Source organism: Hyperolius riggenbachi, chromosome 1, assembly GCF_040937935.1.
Source record: "Hyperolius riggenbachi isolate aHypRig1 chromosome 1, aHypRig1.pri, whole genome shotgun sequence".
In the NCBI taxonomy this organism is placed as follows: Eukaryota; Metazoa; Chordata; class Amphibia; order Anura; family Hyperoliidae; genus Hyperolius; species Hyperolius riggenbachi.
Genome location: NC_090646.1, coordinates 41,636,547 through 41,654,678, shown reverse-complemented (window position 1 = coordinate 41,654,678; position 18,132 = coordinate 41,636,547). Strand labels below are relative to the sequence as shown.

The window sequence follows — 18,132 nt, the reverse complement described above, 5'->3', positions numbered from 1 at the left end:
CAGTCGGGAACCCGTGTGAGGAGGGAGTTAAGGTCTGGGGCCGAGAGGTACAGTTGTGTATCATCTGCATATAGGTGGTATTGAAAACCAAATGAGCTGATTAAGTTACCAAGACTGTAGCAGATCACAGTACAACTCAGGTAATTAAGCAGGAAGCAGATCAATTGTCTATAGGTGTTAGCCAAATTATCATGGAGCCAGAGATATGAGCCCATGGAGAGCAGACTAATTCATGGAATATACAAAGCCAGCCACTTAGATATACTAAAATGCAAAGTATTGCAGCACTTCAGAAAATTCAAAGATTGCAGTAAAAATGAGAGTTCACAGAAGCACAGATCATACCATACAAGTTAGATAGCGTTCACAGAAAGATTGCAGTAAAATCGAGAGTTCACAGAAGCGCAGATCATACCTGTAAGATAAAAGCATGATGTCAGTCCAGAGAAGTTGATTGAGGGTAGAGGAGCATGATGAAGGTCTTAATTCTGGTCTAATTCGGTCATTCTCTTTGTACTTAGGAACCGGTGTACTTTGAAATACCGGTGCAAAAACGACCAAGGTCTAAATCGACTTAGAGCTGCATTTATATAGTAAGCCTGACAGCCTATGCTTAGCAGGCTTGATGTTACGTGTGCACTTCCGTTGCTGCCTGCCAATGACTGCTCATACCCGGCACCCTGTCACGTGAAGGATTCATGTACAGGTATTGCTATGGTAACAAGTAAATTAACCTGAGCGGCATAGTCATGGGTACGCTCCACATAAACAACTAAGGCTGCAGCCAATTACGCCTGCATTAGCTGTGTCACACTATTGAACCTCCCAATCAAAAGGTCAAGGCATAAAGGTGAGAAGCAAATTCGGACTATTACATTAAAGTTAAACACATCCCACTTCTAAATACAATCACTGTGGAAAATTTTACAAGATAGAAAATTTAAACAGCATTAATGCTATAGAGTCAAGCCAGCCATGATCAAGCACTGGCTGGTGTGAAAGAATTGTCAAAGGACGAGTTCTGGGTGTGTTGTGTCATCTGGATGGGTGAAGTACCATGATGTTTTTATCCATGTGCAATGCTCCTATCTATGTTTTACACATTCCAGTGCAATAAATGGCAAATGTTTGCTGAGCTTACTGGTGCCCACGTTTCTATGTTGCAAGATTGAGTGTGGTCCCAAAGTGCAGCTGTTAATTCCTCCTGGTCCCCCAGTGCAGCCATTAACTTTGCTGGGTAGACATACCGTAATACTTGAGTCAATAACAAAATCCAGCTTAAAGAGAATCTGTATTGTTAAAATCGCACAAAAGTAAACATACCAGTGCGTTAGGGGACATCTCCTATTACCCTCTGTCACAATTTCGCCGCTCCTCGCCGCATTAAAAGTGGTTAAAAACAGTTTTAAAAAGTTTGTTTATAAACAAACAAAATGGCCACCAAAACAGGAAGTAGGTTGATGTACAGTATGTCCACACATAGAAAATACATTCATACACAATCAGGCTGTATACAGCCTTCCTTTTGAATCTCAAGAGATCATTTGTGTGTTTCTTTCCCCCTGCAGCTATCTTCCACTGAAGTGTCAGGCTGTTTCTTCCTGCAGAGTGCAGACAGCTTTGCCCTTGTCTGTAATTCCTCACTATGTGAAAGCCCAGCCAGCTCAGAGGAGGATTTATCCAGCTTGTAAAAGATAAGAGAGAAGAGAGAACCTGTCCTAATCTAAATAATACACAGGCAGTGTGCAGAGAGTGGCTTGGAGGGGGGAGATGCATCACAGAACCACAACACTGAAGAACTTGGCAGCCTTCCAGACACAGGCTGACAAGTCTGACAAGAGAGAGATAAGTTGATTTATTACAGAGATGGTGATAGTAGAACGTGCTGCAGTAAGCCAGAACACATTAGAATAGCTTTTGGAACTTGTAGGATGATAAAAAACAGGATGCAATTTTTGTTACGGAGTCTCTTTAAGAGGGTCAAATATTGGAGTCAACTTATAGACAAAGTTGACTTATATTTGAGGATACATGTGTAGGTAATTATTATAATACATTATTAAGTGGATGATGTCATTGTGTTTATTCTTGCAGACAGTGAGAACTGCATGCAATGTCCTGATGAAAAATGGCCAAACGAGGAGATGAATGTCTGCATTCCAAAACTGGAGGAGTACCTCTCCTACACGAAGGATGGAATTGCTGTTGTATTTTCATCAATCTCCATTTTATGTTGTCTTCTGGCTGGTTTAATATTGGCAGTTTTTGCATATCACCAGGACACCCCCATTGTTAAAGCTAATAACAGGAACCTGAGCTATCTTCTCCTGGTCTCCATCATGCTGAGCTTCCTCTGTGTCTTCTTGTTCCTCGGTCCTCCAGTAGATGTAACCTGCAGGCTACGTGTGACGTCTTTTGGTGTCATCTTCTCAGCAGCCATCTCTTCTCTGCTTGCTAAAAGTATCATGGTTTGCATTGCTTTTAAAGCCACCAAACCTGGAAGTTCCTGGAAAAAGTGGATGGGAACCAAATTATCTCATTCTCTTGTGTTTATGTGCTCATTGGTACAAGTAATAATCTGTGTGACTTGGTTGTCTGTTTCTCCTCCCTTCCAGGAGAAAGACACTCACTCGTACCAGGAAAAAATTGTCATTCAGTGTAATGAAGGATCAGTTGTTGGGTTCTACTCTGTCCTGGGATATATGGGGAGTCTGGCAGCTGTTAGTTTCATAATAGCATTTTTAGCCAGGACATTACCAGACAGCTTTAATGAAGCCAAGTACATCACGTTCAGCATGCTGGTGTTCTGCAGTGTCTGGATTGCCATGATCCCGGCCTATCTGAGCACCAAAGGGAAATACATGGTGGCTGTGCAGGTTTTTGCTATTATGGTATCAGCTGCTGGACTTCTTAGTTGTATATTTTTTCAAAAAATCTACGTAATTCTATTCAGGCCTGACTTAAACACAAAAATAGGTTTATTAGGAAGCAAAGCAAACTAGGCTTAGAGCTATGCATGTGGGTCAAAACGATGTCCATAAATGCAAAAATAAAATGCATACTTGGCAATGTATAGTATTCAAGAGATTCATTTATGTATTTATTTTTGGTATAAATAACCATAATTGCATTTTCTACTTTTCCACTTTTTAAATGTTAAATATGATTTTATTTCAGGCAGGCTGAGATAGTTTTCACTTCAAACACATCTTTAACATTGTCCTACTCCACCAGCATAGTCAGATTAAAAGTACAGAGTCATTTAAAACTCTCTGGTTGGGGCACACTTGTCTGTCAGTTTACTGTGAGTGATGATTTTCTGCACATCTGGGAGTTGTTCACAAAGTACCTGTAAAAAAGCTGTGAGCAGATAATATTGGTAATCTCACCCTGTGCTAAGGCTGGCAGTGTACCATGCATCATACTTTAAGCGTGACCTGCAGACGGTATATGGGTAATACGTACCATATTTTTCGGACTATAAGATGCTCCACACTATAAGACGCGCCTAGGTTTAGAAGGCAAAAACCAGGGGGAAAAAAATACTAAGCCTAGGTGCATCCATGGACCAGGAGTGTCTTAGGGACTTTTACCCCCTCCCCAAGATGTCTCTAAATTACACTGCTTGCTCAGCTACACCAACCACTGCTGCCCCCACCAACTATACTACACTTCACAAATCCACTGATGCCCCCTTCCCCCAGCTACACTACACTACACAAACCCCTGCTTTCCCCACAAAAACTAGCTATGCTAATCACTTCAATTTCAATGAGAGCTATCTCACCTATCCAGCCTGAGTGGCATCTTCTTCTTTAAAAAGCAGCTGGGCCCAGGGTGGAGGTCCAGGCTGTAGACTCCCCGAGTGGCATAGCAGATGTCCCTGTAATCCTTGTCCCCTGCAATGCTTGTGCTCTTGTCCCTGTGGTGTTCCCTGCTTCAGCCTTTATCCTGTCCCCGCAGCGAGTCAGCAGCAGCCTGACCTAAAGTGTTCCCTGCATCAGCGTGATCCGAGCAGTACAGGACAGCTTCAGCCGCTACAGGGTCAAGGGCTGACACCAATAAACAATGCAGTACGGAGGCCTCAGAGGACTCTGCCATTATAGCGGCTGAAGCTGTCCTGTACTGCTCGGATGACGATCGATCTCGCTTCCAGGAACATGAATGAGGACGGGAAATCTTTTTTTTTTTTTACTCAGAAAGACCGCAGCCTCTGATATGAGGGACTTCGATCAATGAATGGGAACTATAATCCCATTCACTGATTGCTGGGCAAGCGGCCGGCAGCGGGAGTGTGCACGGGAGCGCGCGGCCAACAAGTGCAGCCTATCTAGATGAGAATATTCGTCCAGATAGGCTTAAGTGGTTAAAGGCACCCAGCCGTACATGACATCTGGCTGTTTCCTGAATACTCCCTATTCCTGCCGCACTCCTGTTGTTTCTTCCACTCACTAGTATTGCAATAAATTGAAAAAAACAAATAAATCATAAAACTCAAAATAGCCTAGAATTGCTTGGTTGTTATGTCCCAGCTACCACAGACAACCAGGGTAAGGGACAGTGCACAACAAAAAGCGCTAGTGTAATCGCAAACGCTCAGCTCTTTTTGAAGTGATTTTTTTCAGAGCAACTTTAGCCATGTGCCTAGTGATTTTCTGATCATGCCTAGCGATTCTTGGAGCATTTTGGTGTATTTTTCTTTTACTTTTTATTTTTTGTTACAGTACAGCTGCAACTGACCAGCTTCTGAAACAAAAACGCTTGGCAAATCGTTCTGATCAAGTGCTTTTAAGAGCGATTTTCCACTTTTCTATGCTTAACATTGAGGCTGAATCGCCTCAGAAAAGCACAGAAATGCTGCAGGACCCGCATTTGCATGTGGGACAAAATCATATCACTCTGGTGTGATCCATCCCATTCAAATACATTAGCCAAGCACTTTTCAAAGCGCTGGCATTTTTTAAAGTGCTCAGAAGCATCTTGGTGGGCTTTGCTTTAAAAAAATATTTACAGCATATTATATATAGAGTTGGGCCGAACCTCCAATTTTAGGTTCGCGAACCGGGTTCGCGAACTTTCGCGGAACGTTCGGTTCGCCTTAAAGTTCACGAACCGCAATAGCCTTCAATGGGGATGCAAACTTTGAAAAAAAAAAAAAAAATATGCTGGCCACAAAAGTGATGGAAAAGATGTTTCAAGGGGTCTAACACCAGGAGGGGGGCATGGCGGAGTGGGATACACGCCAAAAGTCCCCGGGAAAAATCTGGATTTGACGCAAAGCAGCGTTTTAAGGGCAGAAATCACATTGAATGCTAAATGACAGGCCTAAAGTGCTTTAAAAAATATTGCGTGTGTATACATCAATCAGGTAGTGTAATTAGAGTACTGCTTCACACTGACACACCAAACTCACTGTGTAACGCACCGCAAACAGCTGTTTGTGTAGTGACGGCCGTGCTGGACTGGTGTGCACCATGGCGAGAGTGCAGGTTTTGGTGGCTTTACAGCCCATATGGTCGCCTGGCTGATGTAGCTGAATGACAGAACACTGACTGTCCAGCTGATCAAATTTGGTCTGACCACAATGAAGCAACGACCTTATTATCTTTTGTGTGCCCCCCGAGACACTCATCTAGGTGCCGGTCATTGCTTCATTGTGATACGCAAGCCCCTTCACCACGGCAAGGTAATGATCACGAAGGGGAATGGGTGCATGTACATGCCTTTTCTTTTTTTGTTGCAGCTGCCCGCAGTGCAGCCAGAAAAATTAGGCAGTCATGTACATGCACCAGAAAAATTATTACAGCGGCCTTAAAAATTCAGCAATTCGCCTGGAGTCCCGGACCCTGTTGGTTGTGGCGGAGAAGGTAGTCAAGCGGCCTGCAGGCAGACATGCTGTGTGGAGGGACTGGGAGCGACTTAGTCTTCTTGGGGCAGGCCAGGCAGCCAGTCACACGGCGTGCAGGCAGAGATGCTGTGTGTGCGGGGACTGACTTAGTCTTGGGGCGGGCAGCAGCCCTCCGGGATCCATGCCTCATTCATTTTGATAAAGGTGAGGTACTTAACACTTTTGTGACTTAGGCGACTTCTCTTCTCAGTGACAATGCCTCCAGCTGCGCTGAAGGTTCTTTCTGACAGGACGCTTGCGGCAGGGCAGAAGAGAAGTTGGATGGCAAATTGGGACAGCTCTGGCCACAGGTCAAGCCTGCCCACCCAGTAGTTCAAGGGTTCCTCATCGCTGTTCACAGCAGTGTCTACATCCACACTTAAGGCCAGGTAGTCGGCTACCTGCCGTTCCAGGCGTTGGTGGAGGGTGGATCCGGAAGGGCTACGGCGAGGCGTTGGACTAAAGAACGCCCGCATGTCCGACATCACCATGAGATCGCTGGAGCGTCCTGTCTTTGACTGCGTGGACACGGGAGGAGGATTAGTGGCAGTGGTACCTTGCTGGCGTTGTGCTGTCACATCACCCTTAAAGGCATTGTAAAGCATAGTTGACAGCTGGTTCTGCATGTGCTGCATCCTTTCCACCTTCAGGTGAGTTGGTAACAGGTCCGCCACTTTGTGCCTGTACCGAGGGTCTAGTAGTGTGGCCACCCAGTACAGCTCATTCCCCTTGAGGTTTTTTATACGGGGGTCCCTCAACAGGCAGGACAGCATAAAAGACGACATCTGCACAAAGTCGGATCCAGTACCCTCCATCTCCTCTTGCTCTTCCTCAGTGACGTCACGTAAGTCAACCTCCTCCCCCCAGCCGCGAACAATACCACGGGAAGGTTGAGCAGCACAAGCCCCCTGCGACGCCTGCTGTGGGTGTTCTCCTGCCGCCGTCCCCTCCTCCTCCTCCTCCCCCAAAAAAACACCTTGCTCATCATCCTCTGAGTCTGACTCGTCTTCTGCACACTACTTCTCTTCTTCCTCCTCCTCCCCCTCTGTGCTGCCGCAGGTGTTGAGGAAACAGCTGTGTCTGATGAAAATTGGTCCCATGCCTGTTCCTGCCATAACGGTTCCTGGTCACGCTCATTCGCAGCTTCATCCGCCACTCTACGCACAGCACGCTCCAAGAAGTAAGCGTAGGGAATTAAGTCGCTGATGGTGCCCTCACTGCGGCTCACCAGGTTGGTCACCTCCTCAAACGGCCGCATGAGCCTGCATGCATTTTTCATCAGTGTCCAGTTGTCGGGCCAGAACATCCCCATCTTCCCAGACTGTTTCATTCTACTGTAGTTGTAGAGGTACTGGGTGACGGCTTTCTTCTGTTCTAGCAGGCGAGAGAACATGAGCAGGGTCGAATTCCAGTGAGTCGGGCTATCGCAAATGAGGCGTCTCACCGGCATGTTGTTTTTCCGCTGAATTTCCGGAAAGCGTGCCATGGCTGTGTAAGACCGCCTCAAATGCCCACAGAACTTCCTGGCCTGCTTCAGGACATCCGCTAAGCCAGGGTACTTTGACACAAATCTTTGAACAACTAGATTCATGACATGTGCCATGCAGGGTATGTGTGTCAGCTTCCCCATATGCAAAGCGGCAAGCAGATTGCTGCCGTTGTCGCACACCACGTTGCCTATCTCCAGGTGGTGCGGGGTCAGCCACTCATCCACCTGTTTCTTAAGAGCAGCCAGGAGAGCTGCTCCAGTGTGACTCTCCGCTTTGAGGCAAGACATGTCTAAGATGGCGTGACACCATCGTACCTGGCATGCAGCATAGGCCCTGTGGAGCTGGGGCTGTGTAGCTGGAGAGGAGAACTGCCACTCAGCCAAGGAGGAGGAGGACAGCAAAGAGCATGTAGCAGGAGGAGAGGAGGTGGCAGGAGGCCTGCCTGCAAGCCGTGGAGGTGTCACAATTTGGTCCGCTGTGCCCTGCTTGCCATCGTTCACCAGGTTGACCCAATGGGCTGTGTACATAATGTAGCGGTCCTGCCCGTGCTTGGCAGACCAGGCATCCGTGGTCAGGTGTACCCTTGACCCAACGCTCTTCGCAAGAGATGACACCACTTGCCTCTCAACTTCACGGTGCAGTTGGGGTATGGCCTTTCTAGAAAAATAAGTGCGGCCTGGCATCTTCCACTGTGGTGTCCCGATGGCCACACATTTACGGAAGGCCTCAGAGTCCACCAGCCGGTATGGTAACAGCTGGCGAGCTAACAGTTCCGCCATGCCAGCTGTCAGACGCCGGGCAAGGGGGTGACTGGCCAAAAGTGGCTTCTTCCGCTCAAACATTTCCTTCACGGACACCTGACTGCTGCTGTGGGCAGAGGAGCAGGAACCGCTCAAGGGCAGAGGCGGAGTGGAGGAGGGTGCCTGTGAAGGTGCAAGGGAGAAAACGGCAGAAGCAGATGATGCACCTGAAGGAGGAAGAGGAGAAGGAGGGTGACTTTTCTTTTGTGTGCTGCTGCTGCTTTTGCTCAGGTGGCCATCCCATTGCTGTTTGTGCCTTTTCTCCAGGTGCCTTCGTAAGGCACTTGTTCCTACCTGAGTGTTGGCCTTTCCACGGCTCAATTTTTGTTGGCAGAGCGAACAGATGGCTTTGCTCCGATCTGAGGCACACACATTAAAAAATTTCCACACCGCTGAGCCACCCTGGGATGTGGGCACTATGGGGACCTCAGCAGCTGATGCTGAAGGGCAAGTTGGCTGGCTGTACATAGGTGGCGATACATGGTGCCGGACACTGCCACCAGCTGTTTCTGACGAAGAGCTGCCCCAGCTTCTTTCAGCAACTTCTCTCCTCCTACTACTCTCTGACTCCCCCTCTGAACTGTCCCCCTCTTCATCTCCTCTATTGGGAACATACAGAGGATCCGTATCATCGTCATCATCGTAATCATCCTGCCCAGCTTCGCTTGCCTCAGAAAAATCCAAACATGCACCATCAGTAGGTCCTTCATCCTCCTTACACGTTACATCCATAGTGTTGCCGCGTAACTCAGACATATGAGCTGGTGAAAATTCATCTGGCTGTAACAACAATGGCTGTGCATCAGTGATTTCAACACTAAATAATTCTTGCGAAGTGTCAAATGCAGCGGAAGTGGTGCTAGTAGTAGCGTTGGTGGCTGAGCAAGATGAGGTGTTCTGTGTCGCTAAATACTCAACCACGTCCTGACAACCTTGGGAGGTGATGGGACGTGCCTTCTTCCGAGCACTGTACTGTGGGCCAGGTCCACACGAAATTACATTTACACGACCTCGCGCAGACCTGCCGGGTGGCCTTCCTCTGGCTCTGGCACTACCTCTTCCTCTACCTGTTTTGTCCATATCGGGTATGCACGGAGTGGTATATCACACTGCGTGCACTCACATAGGTAGGTGGGTTCACTTAACTGCACAGGTATGCGCACTGATGCGGTGGGTTCACTGAACAGAACAGGTATACAGTGGCGGGTTCACAGAACAGGTATGCAGTGTCAGGTTCACTGAACAGAACAGGTATGCAGTGGCGGGTTCACTGAACAGTACAGGTATACAGTGGTGGGTTCACTGAACACAACAGGTATGCAGTGGCGGGTTCACTGAACAGAACAGGTATACAGTAGCGGGTCCACTGAACAGAACAGGTATACAGTGGTGGGTTCACAGAACAGGTATGCAGTGGCAGGTTCACTGAACACAACAGGAATGCAGTGGCGGGTTCACTGAACAGTACAGGTATGCAGTGGCGGGTTCACTGAACAAAACAGGTATGCAGTGGCGGGTTCACTGAACAGGTATGCAGTGGCGGGTTCACTGAACAGAACAGGTATGCAGTGGCGGGTTCACTGAACAGTACAGGTATGCAGTGGCGGGTTCACTGAACAGTACAGGTATACAGTGGCGGGTTCACTGAACACAACAGGTATGCAGTGGCGGGTTCACTGAACAGAACAGGTATACAGTGGTGGGTTCACTGAATACAACAGGTATGCAGTGGCGGGTTCAATGAACAGGTATACAGTGGCGGGTTCACTGGACAGAACAGGTATACAGTGGCAGGTTCACTGAACAGGTATGCAGTGGCAGGTTCACTGAACACAACAGGTATGCAGTGGTGGGTTCACTGAACAGGTATACAGTGGCGGGTTCACTGAACAGAACAGGTATACAGTGGCAGGTTCACTGAACACAACAGGTATGCAGTGGCGGGTTCACTGAACAGGTATATAGTGGCGGGTTCACTGAACACAACAGGTATGCAGTGGCGGGTTCACTGAACAGAACAGGTATACAGTAGCGGGTCCACTGAACAGAACAGGTATACAGTGGCGGGTTCACTGAACAGAACAGGTATACAGTGGCGGGTTCACTGAACAGAACAGATATGCAGTGGCGGGTTCACTGAACAGGTTGCAGTGGCAGGTTCACTGAACACAACAGGTATGCAGTGGTGGGTTCACTGAACAGGCATGCAGTGGCAGGTTCACTGAACAGGTATGCAGTGGCAGGTTCACTGAACACAACAGGTATGCAGTGGCGGGTTCACTGAACAGGTATACAGTGGCGGGTTCACTGAACACAACAGGTATGCAGTGGCGGGTTCACTGAACAGAACAGGTATGCAGTGGCGGGTTCACTGAACAGAACAGGTATACAGTGGCAGGTTCACTGAACACAACAGGTATACAGTGGCGGGTTCACTGAACAGAACAGGTATACAGTGGCGGGTTCACTGAACAGAACAGGTATACAGTGGCAGGTTCACTGAACACAACAGGTATACAGTGGCGGGTTCACTGAACAGAACAGGTATACAGTGGCGGGTCCACTGAACAGAACAGGTATACAGTGGCGGGTTCACAGAACAGGTATGCAGTGTCAGGTTCACTGAACAGAACAGGTATGCAGTGGCGGGTTCACTGAACAGTACAGGTATACAGTGGTGGGTTCACTGAACACAACAGGTATGCAGTGGCGGGTTCACTGAACAGAACAGGTATACAGTAGCGGGTCCACTGAACAGAACAGGTATACAGTGGTGGGTTCACAGAACAGGTATGCAGTGGCAGGTTCACTGAACACAACAGGAATGCAGTGGCGGGTTCACTGAACAGTACAGGTATGCAGTGGCGGGTTCACTGAACAAAACAGGTATGCAGTGGCGGGTTCACTGAACAGGTATGCAGTGGCGGGTTCACTGAACAGAACCGGTATGCAGTGGCGGGTTCACTGAACAGTACAGGTATGCAGTGGCGGGTTCACTGAACAGTACAGGTATACAGTGGCGGGTTCACTGAACACAACAGGTATGCAGTGGCGGGTTCACTGAACAGAACAGGTATACAGTGGTGGGTTCACTGAATACAACAGGTATGCAGTGGCGGGTTCAATGAACAGGTATACAGTGGCGGGTTCACTGGACAGAACAGGTATACAGTGGCAGGTTCACTGAACAGGTATGCAGTGGCAGGTTCACTGAACAGGTATGCAGTGGCGGGTTCACTGAACAGAACAGGTATACAGTGGTGGGTTCACTGAATACAACAGGTATGCAGTGGCGGGTTCAATGAACAGGTATACAGTGGCGGGTTCACTGAACAGAACAGGTATACAGTGGCAGGTTCACTGAACACAACAGGTATGCAGTGGCGGGTTCACTGAACAGGTATATAGTGGCGGGTTCACTGAACACAACAGGTATGCAGTGGCGGGTTCACTGAACAGAACAGGTATACAGTAGCGGGTCCACTGAACAGAACAGGTATACAGTGGCGGGTTCACTGAACAGAACAGGTATACAGTGGCGGGTTCACTGAACAGAACAGGTATGCAGTGGCGGGTTCACTGAACAGGTATGCAGTGGCAGGTTCACTGAACACAACAGGTATGCAGTGGTGGGTTCACTGAACAGGTATGCAGTGGCAGGTTCACTGAACAGGTATGCAGTGGCAGGTTCACTGAACACAACAGGTATGCAGTGGCGGGTTCACTGAACAGGTATACAGTGGCGGGTTCACTGAACACAACAGGTATGCAGTGGCGGGTTCACTGAACAGAACAGGTATGCAGTGGCGGGTTCACTGAACAGAACAGGTATACAGTGGCAGGTTCACTGAACACAACAGATATACAGTGGCGGGTTCACTGAACAGAACAGGTATACAGTGGCGGGTTCACTGAACAGAACAGGTATACAGTGGCGGGTTCACTGAACAGAACAGGTATACAGTAGCGGGTCCACTGAACAGAACAGGTATACAGTGGCGGGTTCACAGAACAAGTATGCATTGGCAGGTTCACTGAACACAACAGGTATGCAGTGGCGGGTTCACTGAACAGTACAGGTATGCAGTGGCGGGTTCACTGAACACAACAGGTATGCAGTGGCGGGTTCACTGAACAGGTATACAGTGGCGGGTTCACTGAACAGAACAGGTATACAGTGGCAGGTTCACTGAACAGAACAGTTATGCAGTGGCGGGTTCACTGAACAGTACAGGTATGCAGTGGCGGGTTCACTGAACACAACAGGTATGCAGTGGCGAGTTCACTGAATAGAACAGGTATACAGTGGCGGATACACTGAACACAACAGGTATGCAGTGGCGGGTTCACTGAACAGGTATACAGTGGCAGGTTCACTGAACAGAACAGGTATGCAGTGGCGGGTTCACTGAACAGGTATGCAGTGGCAGGTTCACTGAACACAACAGGTATGCAGTGGCGGGTTCACTGAACAGGTATACAGTGGCGGGTCCACTGAACAGAACAGGTATGCAGTGGCGGGTTCACTGAACACAACAGGTTTGCAGTGGTGGGTTCACTCAACAGGTATGCAGTGGTGGGTTCACAGAACAGGTATGCAGTGGTGGGTTCACAGAACAGGTATGCAGTGGCAGGTTCACTGAGCAGGTATGCAGTGGTGGGTTCACGGAACAGGTATGCAGTGGTGGGTTCACTGAACAGGTATGCAGTGGTGGGTTCACAGTACAGGTATGCAGTGGTGGGTTCACAGAACAGGTATGCAGTGGCAGGTTCACTGAACAGGTATGCAGTGGGCTCACTGAACAGAACAGGTATGGTGGGCTCACTGAACAGAACAGGTATGCAGCCAGGAACAAGCTAAGCCTAACTAATCTTTCCCTATGAGAGACAGTCTGCAGCAGCTCGCCCTACTCTCACTAATGCAGGCACACGAGTGACCGTAATGGCCGCCGCTGCCTGCCTTATATAAGGGGGAGTGGGGCTCCAGGGGCTAGTGTAGCCTAATTGGCTACACTGGGCCTGCTGACTGTGATGTAGAGGGTCAAAGTTGACCCTCCATGTGCATTATGGGGCGAACCGAACTTCCGCAAAAGTTCGCCTGCGGGACGCGAACACGAACCACGGAAGTTCGCATGGAACCGTTCGCAGGCGAACCGTTCGGCCCAACTCTAATTATATACATGATACATTTCCTCTGCTCTCTACAGACACTTCAGTCAGAAACACAGGACACAGGAGCTGCAGCTGTTGGGAGCTCTCTTCTCTTTCACACACAGAGCTACACATAGAGTAAACTGATCAAGTGTGAGGGGAATTTCCCCTCTCCTCATGGCTCAGTCAGCCGTCAGTTTTGGCGTCAGTAAAGTTTGAATGTATTTTGATAACAATAAACAAAGAAGTTGCTACTAAAATGTATACACCAGTACTTAGCAGCACTTCCCAAACAATTCCTGTGTCAATTGAAAAACATATGTGAATCGATAGTATTCCTTTAATTGTATCAAGTGAGGAATGTGACACATTCTCTGGCTGTGCAAAAGCTTCTGGAGACAGAGAGACACACGAAGCATTTCTGCCTTCAATACATAATTATAAAACCAGTTATGAATAAAATCCAAAGGCAGCTCTCATAGCATAAAACTGTACTTTGGGAACTTGTAATTTCTAAATGAATAATAATACTTGTGCACAAATGCAAATATGATAACCGTGTGGCATATAAAAAGTAGGAAACATGTTTTTATTGAATATTATGTCAGGGTTTTATACCGCTTTAACATGTGGTCAAGCATTGTGTGTAGCCTCCACTGTGAATCACACACATGACCCATACCTCAGACTTTAGCTTTAACTGCTTACCCACTGTTGAGTGGGTAGTTGTACCATTGACAGTGACGCGGTTGGCCATAGGGGATGAGTCTGCGTGGGGCAGGAAAAGTTCTGTTTTATCCAGGTTTAGCTTTAGAAACCTGTCTGACATTCACAATAAGATGGCTGAGAGGCAGGAGGATACCTTCTCCATGGTGGTGATGTAAAGATCCGTGGTATGGAGATATATCTGAGTGTCATCTGCATATAGGTGATAGTAGAAGCCCAAAGAGGAGATAGGTTTCCCAGTGGAGGTGCTGTAAATTGAGAACAGCAGGGGCCAAGAACAGAGCCTTGGGGACCCCAACTGAGAGGGGATGGTGGTTGAGGAGGAACCATCGAAGGAGATTTTAAAGGGAGAATTTTAGAGATATGAGGAGAAACAAGCTAGAGTGAGGACTTGAATACCCACATGGATTGGAGGGTTAGGGTTAGAAAAATATTGGTATTTAGTACAGATATTTTACACTTTAATAGTAAAAGATCAGCATGAAATGCTATTATTTTATTATCGACATTACTGTGTCTGTGCCCAAATTTCCAGCTGCCTTTTTTATATGTATACACCTGTTTCAGTCCTGTGTCACAGGGCTGCTCATGTGGGTCCTTTTATATATAACTAGCTGGACGCCCGGCGTTGCCTGGGGATGTATTTGGCCGGGGTTGCCTCCGCCCACTTTTCCTAACCCTAACACACACTTACTCAATTACTTAATGACCAAGTTTGTGAGCTTTGCTGTATTTGGCATCAATAATTTGCATTGAAATAAAATAAATCTGGTTGGATGTGGCTCCACCCCTTTTCTGAATTTGAACCCCAATCACCCAATGGCCAACTGTACCAGGTACAGATGATTAACAGTGCAAGTAGATTGTGCCATTAACAGTGCAAGAATGGTAGCAATTAAATATTCCCCTTGAAAAACAATAGGTGAATTTTGATTAGCATTTGTAGGCTCCACCCACTTTTCTGAATATTAATCCTAGTCACCCAGTGACCAATTGTGCAAAGCTTGAGAACCCTACCATTAACAGTGTAAGAATTGCTGAAGTTTACATTTTCTCAGTGAAATTTGCATTTGTCTCCGCCTACTGATGACCCAGCATTGCCCGATTATGTATTTGGCAGGTGTTAGCTGCGCCCACTTTTCCTAACCCTAACACACAATTAATCAACTACTCAATGACCAAGTTTGTGAGCTTTGCGGTCTTTGGCATCAATAACCTGCATTAAAATGAAACAAATCAGATTGGCTGTTTGCGGCTCCACCCCCTATTATACCCCAGTCACCCAATGATCAACTGAACCAGGTTCGAGGCTTGTGCCATTAACAGTCCAAGAATGGCAGCAATGAAATATTCCCCTGAAAAATCAATAGCTAATTTCTGATTGGCTTTTTTAGGCTCCACCCACTTTTCTGAATACTAATCGCAGTCACCTAGTAACCAACTGTGCAAAGTTTGAGAACCCTACCATTAACAGTGTAAGAATGGCTGCTCTTTACATTTTCCCAGTAAAATTTGTATTTGTCTCCGCCGACTTATGACCCCACATTGCTCGATTATGTATTTGTCTGGTGTTGGCTGTGCCCACTTTTCCTAACCCCAACACACAATTAATCAATTACTCCATTACCAAGTTTGTGAGCTTTGCGGTGTTTGGCATCAATAATTTGCATTGAAATGAAACAAATCTGATTGACTGTTTGAACCCCAGTCACCCAATGATCAACTGTACCAGGTTTGAGGCTTGAGCCATTAACAGTGCAAGAATAATGGCAGCAATGTAAATATTCCCCATGAAAATCAGTAGGTAATTTTTGATTGGCTTATGTAGGCTCCACCCACTTTTCTGAATATTAATCCCAGTCACCCAGTGACCAACTGTGCAAAGTTTGAGAACCCTACCATTAACAGTGTAAGAATGGCTGCTGTTTACATTTTACCAGTTAAATTTGTATTTGTCTCCGCCCACTGATGACCCATCATTGCCCGGGTATGTGTTTAGCTGGTTTTGGCTGCGCCCACTTTTTCTAACCATAACACACATTGGCTGTGGCTCCACCCCTTTTCTAAATTTTAACCTCAGTCACCCGATGATCATCTGTACTAGGTTTGAGGCTTGTGCCATTAACAGTGCAAGAATGGCAGCAATTAAATATACCCCTTCAAAATCAATAGGTGAAATTTGATTGGCTTGTGTAGGCTCCACCCACTTTTCTGAATATTAATCCCAGTGACCCTGTGACAAACTATGCAAAATTTAAGAACCCTACCATTAACAGGGTAAGAATGGCTGCTGTTTAAACTTTCCCAAGGTAATTCGTATTTGCTCCGCCCACTTTTTGGTTATGGGAATAAAAAGTATCCTATACTTTATTCCAGGTAATGTAATATGTGAGTGTCAAATTTTATTCAAATCCGTTCAGCCATTTTTGCGTGATCGAGTAACAAACATCCAAACATCCAAACATCCAAACAGCCGAACTTTCCCATTTAGTATATTAGTAGAATTAAGCCCAACCTCTTCCCATGCACGGCGTTGCCCGGGTACGTATTTGGCTAGTGTTGGCTCTGCCCACTTTTCCTAACCCTAACACACAATTACTTAATGACCAAGTATGTGAGCTTTGCGGTCTATGGCATTAATAATTTGCATTGAAATAAAATAAATCTGATTGGATGTGACTCCACCCCTTTTTCTGAATTTGAACCTCAATCACCCAATGGCCAACTGTACCAGGTACAGGTGATTAACAGTGCAAGAATGGCAGCAATTAAATATTCCCCTTAAAAATCACCCAGTGACCAATTGTGCAAAGTTTGAGAATCCTACCATTAAAAGTGTAAGAATTGCTGCAGTTTACATTTTCTCAGTGAAATTTGCATTTGTCTCCGCCTACTGATGACCCAGCATTGCCCGATTATATATTTTGAAGGTGCTGGCTGCGCCCACTTTTCCTAACCCTAACATACAATTAATCAACTACTCAATGACCAAGTTTGTGAGCTTTGCGGTCTTTTGGCATCAATAACCTGCATTAAAATTAAAAAAAATCATATTGGCTGTGTGTGGCTCCACCCTGTTTTAAGAATGTAAACCCCAGTCATGCAATGATCAACTGTAGCAGGTTTGAGGCTTGTGCCATTAACAGTGCAAGAATGGCAGAAATTACATATTCCCCTGAAAAATCAATAGGTCATTTTTGATTGCCTTTTGTAGGCTCCACCCACTTTTCTGAATATTAACCCCAGTCACTCAGTAACCAACTGTGCAAAGTTTAAGAACCCTACCATGTAAGCTTTGCTGTGTTTGGCATCAATAATTTGCATTGGAATGAAACAAATCTAATTGGCTGTTTGTGGCTCGACCCCCTTTCTGAAATTGAACCCTAGTCACCCAATGATCAACTGTACCAGGTTTGAGGCTTGTGCCTTTAACAGTGCAAGAATGGCAGCAATGTAAATATTCCCCTTGAAAATCAATACGTTAATTTTGATTGGCTTTTATAGACTCCACCCACTTTTCTGAATATTAATTCCAGTCACCCAGTAACCAACTGTGCAAAGTTTGAGAACCCTACCATTAACAGTGTAAGAATGGCTGCAGTTTACATTTTCCCAGTAAAATTTGTATTTGTCTCCGCCCACTTATGACCTGGCGTTGCCTGCTTATGCATTTGGCTGGGGTTGGCAGTGCCTACTTCTCTAACCCTAACACACAATTAATCAATTACCAAGTTTGTGATCTTTGCAGTGTTTGGCATCAATAATTTGCATTGAAATGAAACAAATCTAATTGGTTGTTTGTGGCTCCACCCCCTTTCTGAAATTGAACCCTAGTCACCCAATAATCAACTGTACCAGGTTTGAGGCTTGTGCCATTAACAGTGCAAGAATGGCAGCAATGTAAATATTCCCCTTGAAAATCAATAGGTGAATTTTGATTGGCTTTTATAGACTCCACCCACCTTTCTGATTATTAATCCCAGTCACCCAACGACCAACTGTGCAAAGTTTGAGATCCCTACCATTAACAGTGTAAGAATGGCTGCAGTTTACATTTGCGCCATGAAATTTGTATTTT

At 46.5% G+C, this 18,132-nt stretch overlaps 1 protein-coding gene across 1 annotated transcript; it reads left to right on the top strand.

Moving 5' to 3' along the window:
• The first annotated feature begins 772 nt into the window (after positions 1–772).
• On the top strand, positions 773–3,020 carry LOC137562671 (vomeronasal type-2 receptor 26-like). Its single transcript, XM_068274228.1, has 2 exons — positions 773–850; positions 2,095–3,020. The coding sequence occupies exon 2, from the start codon at positions 2,109–2,111 to the stop codon at positions 3,000–3,002; it is 894 nt and encodes a 297-aa protein (XP_068130329.1). The 5' UTR covers positions 773–850; positions 2,095–2,108; the 3' UTR covers positions 3,003–3,020.
• Positions 3,021–18,132: the final 15,112 nt, after the last annotated feature.